A 14,396-nucleotide genomic window follows, 5' to 3' on the forward strand; every position below is an offset into this window, starting at 1 on the left:
TCTCCCTCTCTCGGGGAATGACACTGCCCATTCAGTATCCTAAATACAGTTTGGCAATATGGAATCAGCTACTCCAGTGCAACCCCGTCCTTGGTAGTTTTTAATGGGATTGGAACTAGCAGTCATGGTTTATGGAACATGGAAGTCACAGGATTCAACCTTCAGATTAGTGCTGCAAAGGGATCTGGCAAAATATTTACATCACTCGATTACTTGTCACAACACAGGCTTGATTTTCTCGTGAATGAACATAGTGGCTGCCTGCTTTGGGGAGGAAGGCACAATCTGCAGTCTGGACTAATTTCAGAAGCCTTTTACAACCATTGCTCTTGCCAATGGTTCAGGCAGTCTGCTGGGAAGAGAGAAGCAGGTGGTAGAAAGAGAAAGGGCGACCCTGACCTCTTCTGCTCCAGGCCTAGCCCATCGCTGGCGTTGTCCCTAGCCACCTTCAGCAGGCAACCCCTGACAGGCTATAGCCCAAGAGAATCCCAAAGAGAATAGGGAGATCTTTGGTGCATTCATACATTCAAAGCAACACTTGATGCTGCAAGTCATGCAGTGCACATCCATATCTGTGGACAAACTCTTGGAACCCATGTACTGAAGAAAATATTTCTGTACCTCCAGATGCAGGCTTGGGTGAAATTGAAGTCATTCGGCATCTTGAGAGGCAATATAAACTGGCATGGGGAAAAAGTGCTTCTTTTGTCTGTCTCGTTTTCCCAGATTTGCTCTTGCAGCAGATGTTTGTAGTCCGCTTTCTAGGCTCCATGGCCGTCAAATCCAGCCACACTGTCGAGGTGATTTATGAAGCGATGAGGCAGGTGCTGGCAGCCCGGGCCATCCACAACATCTTCCGCACAACAGAATCACACCTCATGGTCACTAGCAATGACTTGAAGTAAGCAACACTTTCTCGCTATCTACTTCCTTTTTTGTGCTCTGCCTGCAAGCTTCTTCCCGGTTGAAGTAAAGCTTGTTCCAGGTGAGATTCCTGGTTTTGTGCTGATCCTGTGAGCAGAATTATGTTCACTGAAAAGGGGAACTCCTGGTGCCTCCTCACAGAAGAGGGACTCCCTCTGTATTCTAAATTTGCTCCAGAAAGTTGGGGGAGCCTCGGATGGTATAGGAGTGCCTAAGCATAGAATAAAAGCCCTGCTGGACCAGACTAAAAGCCTCTCTAGTCAAAAATGCTGTTCCCAGTAGCCAGCCTGATCACAGTGGCAAGTGTGCGTGTACAACTTAAACCTAATAGCACCAGCTGCTCATTTCTCCAGCAACAGATATGGAGAAGCACCCTGCCTTTGATACTGGAGGTAATACAAAGCCATCAGGATGACATTTGATAGCTGCCGCCTCCATGGGCTTTGTAGGCGAAAGAGAATTGACAAAAATCACCTTACACTCTCCCCGTATGTATGTATGTATGTATGTATGTATGTATGTATGGTATTTCTAATACCATGTGATTAGCTCAACCCTCTCAAAACAGTGTTAACAGGTGCCAGACCAAAGACATAAGAAAATGCCATGCTGCATCAAACCAACAGTCCATCTAGTCCAGCACTCCATACACATGGTGGCAACCCAGCTGCCCCAAGGAGGTAACACATGGCCAGCAGGGCTAGTAGCCAACCACTGATAGGCTCTTGCTCCTCCTCCATGAATCTGTCCAGTCCCCTTTTAAAGCCATCCAGATTGGCAGTCATCACTACTCCCAGTGGCAGCCAGTTCCTCAGTTTAACCAAACATTGTGTGAAGAAGTACTTAATTAAGGGCATTGAGAAATGTAACCTCTCTGTCAAAACTGGAACGTACATGTACCCAATCAATATGCCTGCCAAGCATACTTGTTAGGGTACTTGTTTGGCAAGTGCCAGCAAGATGGCAGTCAAAATAGACCACTGAGAAATAAGAGGTCCACAGAGAAATACTATGGTCAGGAGAACACCAGGAGTTGCATATGTACAAAAAAGCCTTGGGATTGATTTAGGAGGGCAGACCGCTTCCCTAATAGCCCCCAACATGCTCAATGGCTTCATTATGCTATTTTTTTTAATTAAAATGAAACAAAACTGCCTACAGTGAGGTTTTATTGGCAATGGAGTAGAAAAACACAATGGAATATCTTGAGATGGGTATGTGTGCCTGCTGGAACAAAAGAATATCACATTGCAACATTTTGTTTGTGGTTTTACTTGTAAAGCAGATTTTTTTACTGCAAGTCTACCTCTGTCCTAGTATGAAGACAGATAGCAATGAAAAGTGTACTGGCTAGTCAAAAATTGGAAGTATATTTTTCTGTCTCTGAAATCTATCACAATATCCACACGCACAACTGCTGCTGTGATGACTTGCATTTAGAGGGCAAGCAAAGAGAGAACAACATCAGACAACAGCAGTCCATAAATTTAACTTGAGAAAGGTAGAACTGTTTGGGCTGGTTCTTGGACCTACAGGAAACCTCCCTGGAACTCTCAGTCTCATCTTGCAGATGAGTCTGGAAAGAAGAGAGGCAGCTGGTATTGCTGTTAGCATGGCCTTCAGTAGTTCCCAGTACAGTCCTGAAATGTTAAGATAATAATATCTCATTTTAAAAAATATAATTTTTGGTTTGGTTTGTAGCCTCCGCAAAGGTGAAAGAAGAAGAAGGAACACATAAATGGAATTTTTTCTGAATAGAAAGATTTGCATGCTGCTTGGCTGACATGTGACTAAGTTTTGCTGGAAATGAAATTGCTGAATAACAGTGCAGAGTCACTGAGTTACACAGATCTTCCAAGTTACGTATTTCAAAAATGAAAGCTTGAAGAGGCACACTAGCTATTTTTGAAATAACAAATGTAGTTATTGCATACTTATATTTATACCCTGTCTCGCACCTCTTGCAAGGAACCCAAGGCAGCAGCTTGTTAGTCTTGTCTGTCATTGAACACTTGATGTTTTAAGCACAATTGATTTCATCGACACTTACGGTGCAATCCTATATATAATCTACATGGACAGAATCCAACAGTTCAATGGCCCTACTTCCCAGTAAACGTGCAGCTTGAGTCATAACCAGCTTGAGTTATGAGTGCAGTAACTGTTCAATTTTAATTCTTTCTCTCTACACCAACAGATTAATAGATCCTCAAACCCAAGTTACAAGAACAAGTGTAAGTATATTCATGATATAGAAATTGCAATCACTTTTGCCAGCTGGGTAGTGGTTAAGACTTAGTAGTTTTAATATTTGAAAATCTGTTTTTCCAGTTCGAACTTGCCAATGTGACACAGTTTGCTGCTCATCAAGAAAACAAGAGGCTGATTGGGTTTGTGGTTTGTGTTTCTGAGTCTCCAGGTGAAGATTCCATGAGTGCTTATGTATTTGAGAGTAACACCGAAGGTGAAAAGGTCTGGAGATGGTTTTCTTGCATTATTTAAAATACATTAAGAAGTTGTGAGCTTTAATTACAAGTCTTAAGAATTTAGTGAGTTGCTGACTCCCATGCTTAATTTTGTAAGAGAAAAAAACGAGCAGGGACATATCAAGGATTCTTCGAAGTTAACTATATTACTTCTTTGCCTAGATGGAGGGCTCCCAACTATTTAAAATCTGAATTTAGTACTATATTGCATCTCTGGCTGGAATTTAGTGGGGCCATCCACTTACGATCCCTGCTAGCCACAGTGGTCACTGATTTCCATCAGCCCCAGCTGACAGGTTGGTGAGAGTTGCCATACAGCATAATCTGGAAGGCCACAAGTCCCTTGGCTCATCTTAGAGTCATAGCATTGGAAGGGGTTTCAAAAGTCATTCCATCCAAACTGACTGCCACTGCCGAAAATCCACAATTACAGCAGTGGTCACACTATCTTATAGTTGCTAAAGCTTCCACAGTTCATTAATTGGTCCCAGCTTACTGATTTGCAACTCCTGCCATATGTTCCTGCTTTTCTGATCCTATGGTAACAGAAGAATCTTTTCAGGACTTACCAACTCTTCCTCATTTGTGTTTAGACAAATTTGCCTACATGATTGTAAACAGGGAGGTTGGTTTTTCTTAAATCATTACAATTTTTAAAAAGAAAATCCTTTTAGAAGTTGTTATAAATTTAATTCTGCTTGCTTTGCAGGTTTGCTATGCAATAAACCTTGGAAAGGAAATCCTAGAGGCTCGGAAGGTGAGGTTCCACTAGTCTTACTTTCACATCCTTTGTTGACTAAAGGCCAGCCTTGATGTTATTCACACAGTAAGCAATTACAGAAATTACTTTTTAAAGTCTTGTAGGTGTGTGAAGGGGCAAACTGGTTTGGGACTGCAGTACAGCACAAAGGGTTCAAGCCCCTTTCCCATTTGCTTTGATTGGTCCCCCACCCCAGCATTTTACTTCTGTTAAAGGCCTTTCATATAATTGCCTGAATGTTGCTGTGTCCTAACAATTCAATTGGGTCTCATTGTATTTTCATTATAGGATCCAGAAGCGCTAGCTCAGTTAATGTCATCCATGCCACTGACCAATGATGGAAAGTTCATGCTTTTGAATGACCAGTCAGAAGAGGATGATGTTGTACATGGAGATGGGCAGGAGGAGTCAGAAGCATAAGTTGTACATTCTTTCAGCACAGGTGGCTACATTCTGTGCTCTCAGCCTTGATCCAACATAGGTAGCTATTGTGAGTTAGCATGAACGAGTTTGACTTGCAATGTTTGGTGTGGTAAGCTGGAAATCAATGAAATCCCCCAACAGTCAGCATCAGTTCACTTGCTACCAGCACTGAGGAAATCCTGATGGCCACCAGCAAAGATTTAATGCAAGACATGCATCACAGCTCTTCTTGCAATGTTAAACTACTTCCTCTCCTCATATAATTCCAAGAATCCATAGGTCCACCTACTGCTAGCCTTTGCAACTAGGGCTGTGTGTACGCCACATAAATTTCACCAGGTATTCCTCTTATTTTGACAATGCAGATTGGAATAAGAGGTTATCAAGGAGACTGAATTCTTCCAGATATATATACAGCCCTATTAAACCTTGAGTCTCTATGTATCACAGTAACAGTTAATGGGATTCATTATTTCCATTATGCTAGTTTTTAGCCACCAGTATACTTTTAAAAGGGGTAACAGGAACACTATTTTGAGCTAAACTGTTTAGAACACTATTTGGTAAATACTTTCCTATTAATCTATTTTTATACTGTATCTGGAATAAGTTTTCAATATTAATCTAAGTGCCTACCATTTTTGTGGGGACCATACTTACACATTGTATAATTCTGGCATTCCAGCCCAGTGAGATTAGCAGATAGACCAGAAGTTATATATTAATCCCATCTGAAGTCTTAGCTACTCACTGGGGTGAATAGTAATTTCTTCTGGGCAAGTAACCTCAGAACTACCACTTATATGAGCCAGGTAAATTAACTTGTACATTCCTCTGTAAAGTTGGGTTAGTGCCCCCCTAGGTTTAACATGGACACTAGGTCAGTCTTAAACAAGCGCTCTCTACCCAGATAAAGGATTTCTTCAAGCCTAGATGTGCGCAGCCCTGCACATGAAGCACTTCTGAACCAAGAAAGCAAAGCACCTCCCAGGAAACAATCCAAGCATAGTGTCTGTAAGTTCTTATGCTCATGAGACTGTACAAACTGGGACACACCACTGCACTGGAACTTTGGAGTTTACTATTCAAGCAATGTTTAAGAACAGAGCCGGCTCTAATGAAGTTTACCTGATTTCTCTGTAGACAAGTGTTGGTTTTATAGTTAACAAAGCAAGGTCTAAATCCTGCAATTCTACTGTTTAGCAATAATGCTAGATTAAAATCTTCTTTGAACTAAATTAAGAGTATTGTGATTGTGTGAAACTTACAATTAAGTCATCTTGACTTTTGGAAAATATGAATATATGAGATCCTCTATAGCTCTAACTGCAGTTATCAGAAAATAAAACTATTTAAATTATGACATCTGAAGTAAATACTGAACTGACTCATTTAAGAACCTAAAGCAGGGTGGGAGTGATCAGAGACCACTGGGAAACTGTCTTCAGCTATCTTGTAGGGTAGGGTAAAACATAATGGAGCTTAAGCATGTTCATGAAGATTTAGGCAACCCAGGGCCTCCTGGATATTTGGAACTACATCTTCTCTAATCTATGACCAATACCAGCTAGTGCTGATAGGAATTGTAGTCCAAAAATGTCTCGGGAACACTAGGTTGCCTGCTCTTAATCCGTGTAGTATCTGTGGTTTAAGATTCTAAGATAACAAGGCTGTAAAAGTGTGTTGCCTACATTCTTCGAGAACCTCTGTCAAGGAGAATCAACAGACCAGTGTTAATTCAATGTTAGGCAGACTTAATAGGTGGTATGGCAACTTCTACCATAAAGAAGTATGGTGGTGCTGTGGCACAGCCACAGAGCTGTAGCTATCTCATGAACAAGTTCCTCTTCCAACACTATACATCAGCGGTCCTCAAACTTTTTCAATAGCGGGGGAGTTGAAAGGCTGTGGTGACTGTCATGGTGGGGGGTGCCGTCCGGCGTGCGCGGCAGTGGCTCGCTCACTCAGAGATCTCCCAGCGAGTCCAAAACCATCTCCAAGTGAGCAAGCCTCCACCTCTCTGCCCATGCTGCGAGGCAGCGGCGAGCACACACAAGAGGCAAGCAGCAGCTTGCTCGCTTGGAGACCATCTCCGAGTGAGCAAGGCACCGCCTCCGTGCCCACGCAGCAAGTGCATGCGTGAGCGGCAGCGCGGGCTGGATCCGTCCCGCGGGCCGTACTTTGAGGACCCATGCTGTACATCTTACCCCTGGGGCAATGGCATTCCATTGGAGACATGTGCGATCTGCTGCAATGCTGAGTCAGTGTTGTTGCCATCTTACGCAGATTTATCCCAACTTTTCATCTAGATTAAATTTTGTAGTATGATGATGATGCTCCTTCAACTAATATTTTCTCAGGAAGAAGGTGGGACAAATTGTTGAAGCAAGCAACACAGGAAGATATTACAGTAGGAGTGATGACTTAATTTTTACTAGCTATACAAGGGACAGTCTGTTTTGGATAGAAATTCATTAGTGCATAGAAGCAAGTACTTCACTACAGGTGGGTCATGTAACATCAAAAGTAGTTAGAAGAACTAAAAGCAAATCCACTTTCCAAAGTTACATTTATTAACATTATGTACAGAATAAACTGAATTGAGGTAACAACTTTGTAAAACAAATTGGAATAAGACATATTTGGTCCCTTTCATTCCTGAGAATTTAAACATAGCTATAGATGGAACTGGTCAAATTAATTCAATGACAACATGCAACAAGACCTCAAATCTGTACCTCAGGTCAGAAGCTCAAACATACAAGAGTCCAAAGTACTGGTGACTTGGCTGGATTGATCCATGTCCTCCTCCTTTTCCCCTTCCATACTACTCTTATGGAAAAGCATTTTAAGATCATGTAACTGCCAAGAGTCTCTTTCACTTAGATTTCTGCTATGGGAAACTGCTTTTAGGGGTGATGTTCTGTTACAGACTTAATGGAAAAGAAGAGATCTGAATATGAGAAGAAAAAACTCATTTTTTGTAAACAAAGCTTATGAAAAGAGGGACCATTAGCTGCTGTGTTTATGCATAAATGTGGATTATTCAAAGGCAGAATGAGCGAGAAGAAACAGTACCTCCATATCAACTTACTGACCTGTACCACCCTTTTAATGATGGAAATCCCTCCCCCAGTTTCAAGCCACCTATAATCAGCAGCAGAAAGAACTCTTGCCTACCTGAAGCTGCATGCGAGTGATCTTAAGGGGATTCCATTCCTTGTCACCAGTAGGAATATATTGCTACCTGCACTAACCATGTTAATTGGAAATCACATTAAAGACCCAAATTGTTCATTTTTTAACAGCTTCTACAACATGAAAGGTGTTCAATGACTAACATCCTTTATTCACAATTAAAACTATATTACTGTACATATGTATATATTCACATAAGCAGTGCATGTATATGAGTTGAGATCCAGGTAAAGACTAAGGATGTGTATAATGTGTCACTAAGACCATGGTTGTTTGGTTAGCACTGTACAATTCAGGCACATGTGATGCTCTAAGTTAAGAATTCTGTCAAATTGGAGGTCAAAAAGGAGAAATGGGGATGAGTATGTTTATTACAGGAGAAAGGTGTTTGTACACTGTCAGTCTCTGAAAGACAGAGGTTGCCCCTCTAAGCTGGCAGGTTCTTTGGATTCCAAAGGTCTATAAACTAGGGCAGATCTTTAAGCTGGGACATAACATAATAGGAAATACACAGCAGCAGCAATGCCAAGGGTGTAATTTGACATCTACCTGATTCAGTCACACAAAATACAAGAGAATTAAAGAAAGAAAGCTATGAAATAGTTGTAAGAGTAAATAAACAAATCTCTCCCCCCCCCCACACCAAAACAAGTAATTTAGGCCAAAAAATGTATTTTAGTGAAACTTCAACAGAAAGGATGAACTGTCAATTTGGAGCTAAACGAGCGAGGATTTTTTCTATACTTTTTCTTCTGCGACATTATCAAAATTCAGAAGGTAACATATTCCATGCTGGATTCATCTCATCCATTTCATGAAATCACCATTGTACTGGATTTCTAAAGAGCAGGGGGAAAAAAGATCAAAACTCGGATTGCATGTTCTGTCTGGACAACTTCAGCAACATAACTTGCCCTCTTTGCCTTGCATTTCCCCAACCCACCAGAGGAACTACAGAGGATGGGGGCTTCAGTTCTGTCAACTGCTAGTGGGTAGGCACAGTTGCATACAACCCTATTGAAAGAGAAATACGTTAACTAGGTCCTAAGATTCGTAAGTAATTTCCTTTGTTAGAAAAGGTGAGAAACAACAATGATCTTTTCTAATTAGTTAGAAAAATGGAGCAGGTAATAACTCTGTCTTACTAGGTTGTGCTGACTATTCACACATTTTTAGTTTACATTTTTGGTTGAGAAAAACATTTTTGGTAGGTAGAAGTTTCCCCTGAAAGCCACTTAGAATGAATGTGCAAATATCCCCCGGTTTTCTTCCTGTTCAGCACCACTGTCCTTCCCTCCCAGCTGGGGCATCTTCCTTCTCAAACTATCCCATCAGAGATTATCTAGTAAAAGGACTTATATCACAGTGCTCAACATCATCATAATGCTAATACTGAAGGTAATTTAAGCAACCTGGGAGTTGAAATTGGGTGCAAAATACACGCTTTTCAGTTCAGGGATCATTTTTAGTTTTATTATGCTGATCACCAGCATGAATCCATTGAAAGGTAAGGAAGACAATGTCATCAAGCTAGAAATTCAGCCAATTACTCTTGCTATTGTAGAACTTTAAATCCTAACTGCAAATTAATAGCATTTCTAACGATGACATTCTACTATGATAAACTTGGGCTGTACTACCACATTATACAAAAACAAAGGCATACCACAGCTCTCATTTCACAAGAGGATCAGCAGAAGTAGAGCTGGACATATCTCCATTGTTTGTTTTTACAGTTTCATCTATGAGAGAAAAGGGGTTGAACCTCACAGCAACAGTGTATTCTCTTTATCAAAACTTACTTCACACACACAGAGAGGCACACAAAACATGCAGCCAAACAATATTTACATTTTAGCATCTAGATGAGCTCAATGTGAGTAAGAGCAGCTGACATAACTGATATAAATGGCTTTCCCCCCATCTATTTAGGATGTCCCCCCACTGACATTGCAAGAAATGGAAAGAAAACTGCCACTTTACTTCCACATTACATTATTAATACAAGAGCAATTCCCTCCCACAGCTGACAGGATTTTTTCCATCACACCTCCAAAGTGGCAGTTTTGTGAAGCTGACAGGGAGAGGCCTGGCATAGCATAGTAAGGGCCCTTAAAAATGGATTTTTAATAAATATGCTATACTTAAAGCATCCAAATTTGGATCATTGCTACATAATAGCTAAGATGAAAAGCTTATATGTGTACCAATATAGACCATCAAGACATGGTCCACTTAATACTTTTACATTCTGTGACATCGACAGCATTTAGGTAAACCCTGAGTGTTAGAATAGAAGATCCTACAGACAATCTCTTTTATTTGGTTCTCAGAACATGAGAACCCATTGTTGTGTGAACCAGGGTGGCTTGTTTGAGAGCAACACTTTATGCCCATTGTGTGCACAATTCTTTTTGTTTTTGTTTGTGTGGTTAATGTTTGCCAGCCAATGACAACTCATCCCTTATGCCTCTTGGGAACTTTGGAGGGACTGCCTGTAGCTATGATGAGAATGTTAACACTGGCTGTCAAGCTGGGTTTGTGATATCTGAAAAAAGGAGGAGCTTGCAATCACATCAATGGGGGAGCAACAGGAAAGTGAAGTCTCCTCGAATAATTCATGAAGGGGAAAGGAGGGAATGAACAATCCACAGTAAGACCTATCATCTGTCAGGCATATCAGGGGTTGTTCAAAAACAATCAGCCTACCATGGCTTATTGTCAACGTGGTCTTTACGGATGTGCAAACTTACTCTCTTTCTTTACTTGGGGCTATCTAAGACCTGTGTGTCCTATGAGAGAGTAAAAACCCAGTGCCAATCAGCCTGAGAGGTCTCAAGTATAGTTTGTAATTTCATTCGCTTTAGTATTTTAAAACTGTAAGCTACACCTTGTGTGTATCTTGGCAGAAAGGGAGCACATGAATGCATCAAGCAATCATTTTCAGTGTGTATGTAACTAAGGATATCATTTAAAATGGCATCCCAGAGTACTGAAGACCACATCAGAATTGCTTGGTAATGGAAAACCTCATTATTTCTTGTCCATTTGGGACAAAGGCAGATGAAGTTTGGCTTCAATTTAACATCCTAAGCAGGAAGAGTTTAGAACAATGTCCACAGCCAATTAACTGACTCCCCCATAATGCAGAATCTTACAGGATTCTTGCTCATTGCTCTTCTGAAAGCAGCAGCACTACTGGATATTCCATTACTCTTTCATCATTCTACTATCCTTTAGGCTTATAAAGTACATAGCAACAGAAAATGATTTGCACTGAATGCCATTACTTTCCCTGAGACTTTAACACTGTTCACTAACCTTCTCTGTCTTTTTTATCTTGATTTTCTTCTGCTGCCGTTTTATCTGCTCTAAAAAAGATCCTTGCACTGCTTAGCGAGAAACAAAGTAGTTCAAACTCCTATGAAAAATTAAAGAAAACCCCTCTGCGAATGTTAGCATGTCACAGAATTGAAGTCCTCAAAATATCTATACATTTCTTAAAGTTTAATTATACCAGAAACTACTAATAATGTAATTCTGTATAATTTACATCTAAATTAGCACAGGTCAATCCTTAAAAATCTAATATAGGGAAAAGTAGACCACCTTTCAAAATGAGGTCACAACCAATCAGTGTATTTTTTCCACTTGCAAGATTGCAAGCCAAGTTTACACCATAAAGTAGCTTTAGTTCATTAACAGAACAGTCTATAGTTGTATTAAATACATACATAAAGAAATACAATGTATCCTGATTGCCTCCCTCCCAATTCTATATATAGTATTTTCATAATTTGACTGCATGAACTGGCCGTTTATTTTGCTTTTCATGGAACTAGTATGTCTAACACTCTGATTATCTGAGTAATACACAGACATTGTCCTCTAGCAGAAATTTGAGAGCAGTTTTTAAAAAATACTTAAACATTATGATCTTAACAGCAAGTTGTAGCTTGATCTTATCTTCTCCACTGAATAAGATGTTAACATTTAATCTAACAAATTTAACTTTCAATATGCCACAAGCTTACTTGATGCTTCAGTAGCCATAACTCTAAGTAAGTAATCATACAAGTGACAGTAAATACCTGCAAACAAACATCCAGTCGCTTGTGAGTAAGGTTCATAGTCTGTAGTAGCTTTTCATCTTGACTAGCTGACTGGACGTTCTGTTGCTTTGTTAATGCTCTGATCTCTCTCAAATACTTCTCTCGTACTGACTGGAACCAGTGCAGGGAGTCAAATTCTTGGTACTGGTCTAAAAGCTTTAGAATGTAAGCCACACCTGCAGGGTTTAGACAAGTACACACCTCCCCAAAGTAAGTAATGAAAAAGTAAGCTTTTTATCACTAGTATCATAATCAGCTTCCCTTGTCATATATTTAAACTAAAAGAAGTCAAAACTGCAACTCTATAAAGATGTGACTGTTCTTTGCATTTCTGTTTTCTCTGATCTATATCAGAAGTCAGTATTTACAGTTTAAAATAGATTTGGATCTCTGTCCACAAACAGGTGACAAATTTTCCATCTGTGTTCAAGAGGGAAAGAAGTTGTGAAATTTTTAAAGAATAATATACCGAAGATGAAACTCAAATACTTTGGCCACCTAATGAGAAGGAAGGACTCACTGGAGAAGAGCCTAATGCTGGGAACAATAGATGGCAAAATAAGAAGAGGACAACAGAGAATGAGGTGGCTGGATGGAGTCACTGAAGCAGTCGGCGTGAGCTTAGGTGGACTCCGGGGGATGGAGGAGGACAGGAAGGCCTGGAGGAATGTTGTCCACGGGGTTGCGATGGGTTGGACACGACCTTGCGACTAACAACAACAACAATAGCAAGGAAGCCAATGACAAGTTGTCAAAATCCATTCAAGACTACAGTTCTGTCATTGGGTGCACATCTGTCAGTATTCCTTAATTCAATTCTCCAAGAAAATTATTTTCACTAACACACTAGTTAATGCTGAAACTTTCCAGTAACACACACACACAGAGCAACCAGTCAAGTGCCAAATGTATACACTCAGTAGACAACTAGATATATTATCACATATGAAGATTGCTGTGGTTTTATTGTCTTATGTTAATTCTTTTTTCCTTTCTTGATTATGCTTTTTATTTTTGTTAATGGCCCCAAGAGCTTCAGCTGTCAGGTAAGTATAAAAATGAAATGAAATGAAATTCATATCGGACCATGCAGAACAGTATTGTCTCCTCAGATGGACAGTGACTTGTTTCACAATCTTTTAACTTGGAATGTCAGAGAATAATACAGGACCTTTTATGTGCAAAACACCTGCTCAACCACTGAGCTACAGTCCCTTCCATATAATACCACAAATGAAAATAGTATATGAAACCTGTTAATCCATACATGTCTTCCCCAACCTGCTTCTCTCCAGAGGTTTTGGAATATAAACTCCTTGACCACTGGTCATACTGGATGGGTGTGACATTCGAAACATCTGGAAGGCACCAGGTTGAGGAAGGCAAGTCTATAAGCTTTTCTAAACAACATTCTCTCCATAGATCTTTTAAATAAGTGATTCTATAGGGAAAACATCAGTGTACAAAGGTTGAACACTGAACTCACCCATGGCAAAGCCATCGTCAGTGAAAGCTGCACCAGCTTTATTCTTTTTATTCAGTTTCTCCTTGCAACCAATTGAATGTTCTATAAAGTTGAGAGCCTAAACAAAAAAGAGAAAAAGCAGTAGAGTTTCCAAATAAATAAACTTCACAAAAATGGTTAAAATTAAATGATATAGTCCAACAAAAAGGTAGCAAGGTAGCACACATGCAACTTGTATGTATTAGTTTTGAACACATCTGCTATGTTTGTCTTTTATCTCTCTAGCTTCTTTACATTTGAAGAATTATACAACCGAGGCAGGAGTACAGTTTTAAATATATCTGTTTTACAAGGATATTATCTGTCTAAATATCAGAGTTAGGTAATCTAGTCAGATACTTGGGGTCTGCCAGTTTCTAAGGCCTCAGGCACAGGTTTTTCACAGAACCGCTATCTGAAACCTTTGATGCCAGGAGCAAAACCCAGGAGCTTTTACATATTAAAATATACTTTCACCAAGGAATTTGTCCTCCACATATTAGTGTTAGTGTTGTAGGCACAACATTTGTATATAGTTCCAACACACAAGCTAGACAATTCTGAAGGAGACTTTAAAAACTTTGTGCATACTATTTTAACATTCAAGCCATTTCAATGCAAACACATTCCACAATGTGATCATTTTTATCATTTAATTAGCCAAATAAGGAAAATCTAACCAGTGGGGGTACAATTATATAAAAGTTGCGCAGATGCATGTTCTTTGGACTGCGAAATTCAGGAGCAAACACATCCACAAGCATTTTGAAGTACTCTGTGCCTTCTGCAGAGTTGCGTGTAAGATCACCAAGTACAGAATCCAGTTGCCTGTAAAGCAAAGATATACCTGAGTTCTAAAGGGAAAACAGTCTGATTATACTAGGGCTATAGACAATTTTATGCAAAGGCTAAGTACGTGTTCCATGATGATCTAGACTAGAGCGACTTTATGCCAGAAATAGTTGAATCTGCCTTAACTACTTTAAGAC

The 14,396-nt window shown here is 39.9% G+C and overlaps 2 protein-coding genes across 2 annotated transcripts in view; one reads left to right on the top strand and one right to left on the bottom strand.

Moving 5' to 3' along the window:
* Positions 1-5,831, top strand: part of APPL2 (adaptor protein, phosphotyrosine interacting with PH domain and leucine zipper 2) — a 31,851-nt gene extending 26,020 nt beyond the window's left edge. Inside the window, exons 17-21 of the mRNA XM_044441016.1 lie at positions 727-901; positions 3,122-3,158; positions 3,256-3,396; positions 4,120-4,167; positions 4,459-5,831. Coding sequence (XP_044296951.1) covers positions 727-901; positions 3,122-3,158; positions 3,256-3,396; positions 4,120-4,167; positions 4,459-4,590 — 533 coding nt within the window. The 3' untranslated portion in view covers positions 4,591-5,831. The remainder of the gene's footprint in view (positions 1-726; positions 902-3,121; positions 3,159-3,255; positions 3,397-4,119; positions 4,168-4,458) is intronic.
* A 1,314-nt stretch (positions 5,832-7,145) lies between these two features.
* WASHC4 (WASH complex subunit 4) overlaps positions 7,146-14,396 on the bottom strand; it is a 45,417-nt gene continuing 38,166 nt past the window's right edge. Inside the window, exons 29-34 of the mRNA XM_044441015.1 lie at positions 14,088-14,235; positions 13,390-13,486; positions 11,883-12,079; positions 11,113-11,212; positions 9,458-9,533; positions 7,146-8,630 (exon numbers count right to left, since the gene is read on the bottom strand). Of these exons, the coding sequence (XP_044296950.1) occupies positions 9,466-9,533; positions 11,113-11,212; positions 11,883-12,079; positions 13,390-13,486; positions 14,088-14,235 (610 nt within the window). The 3' untranslated portion in view covers positions 7,146-8,630; positions 9,458-9,465. The remainder of the gene's footprint in view (positions 8,631-9,457; positions 9,534-11,112; positions 11,213-11,882; positions 12,080-13,389; positions 13,487-14,087; positions 14,236-14,396) is intronic.

Source organism: Varanus komodoensis, unplaced genomic scaffold (genome assembly GCF_004798865.1).
Source record: "Varanus komodoensis strain SLA01 unplaced genomic scaffold, ASM479886v1 scaffold39, whole genome shotgun sequence".
Lineage (NCBI taxonomy): Eukaryota > Metazoa > Chordata > Lepidosauria > Squamata > Varanidae > Varanus > Varanus komodoensis.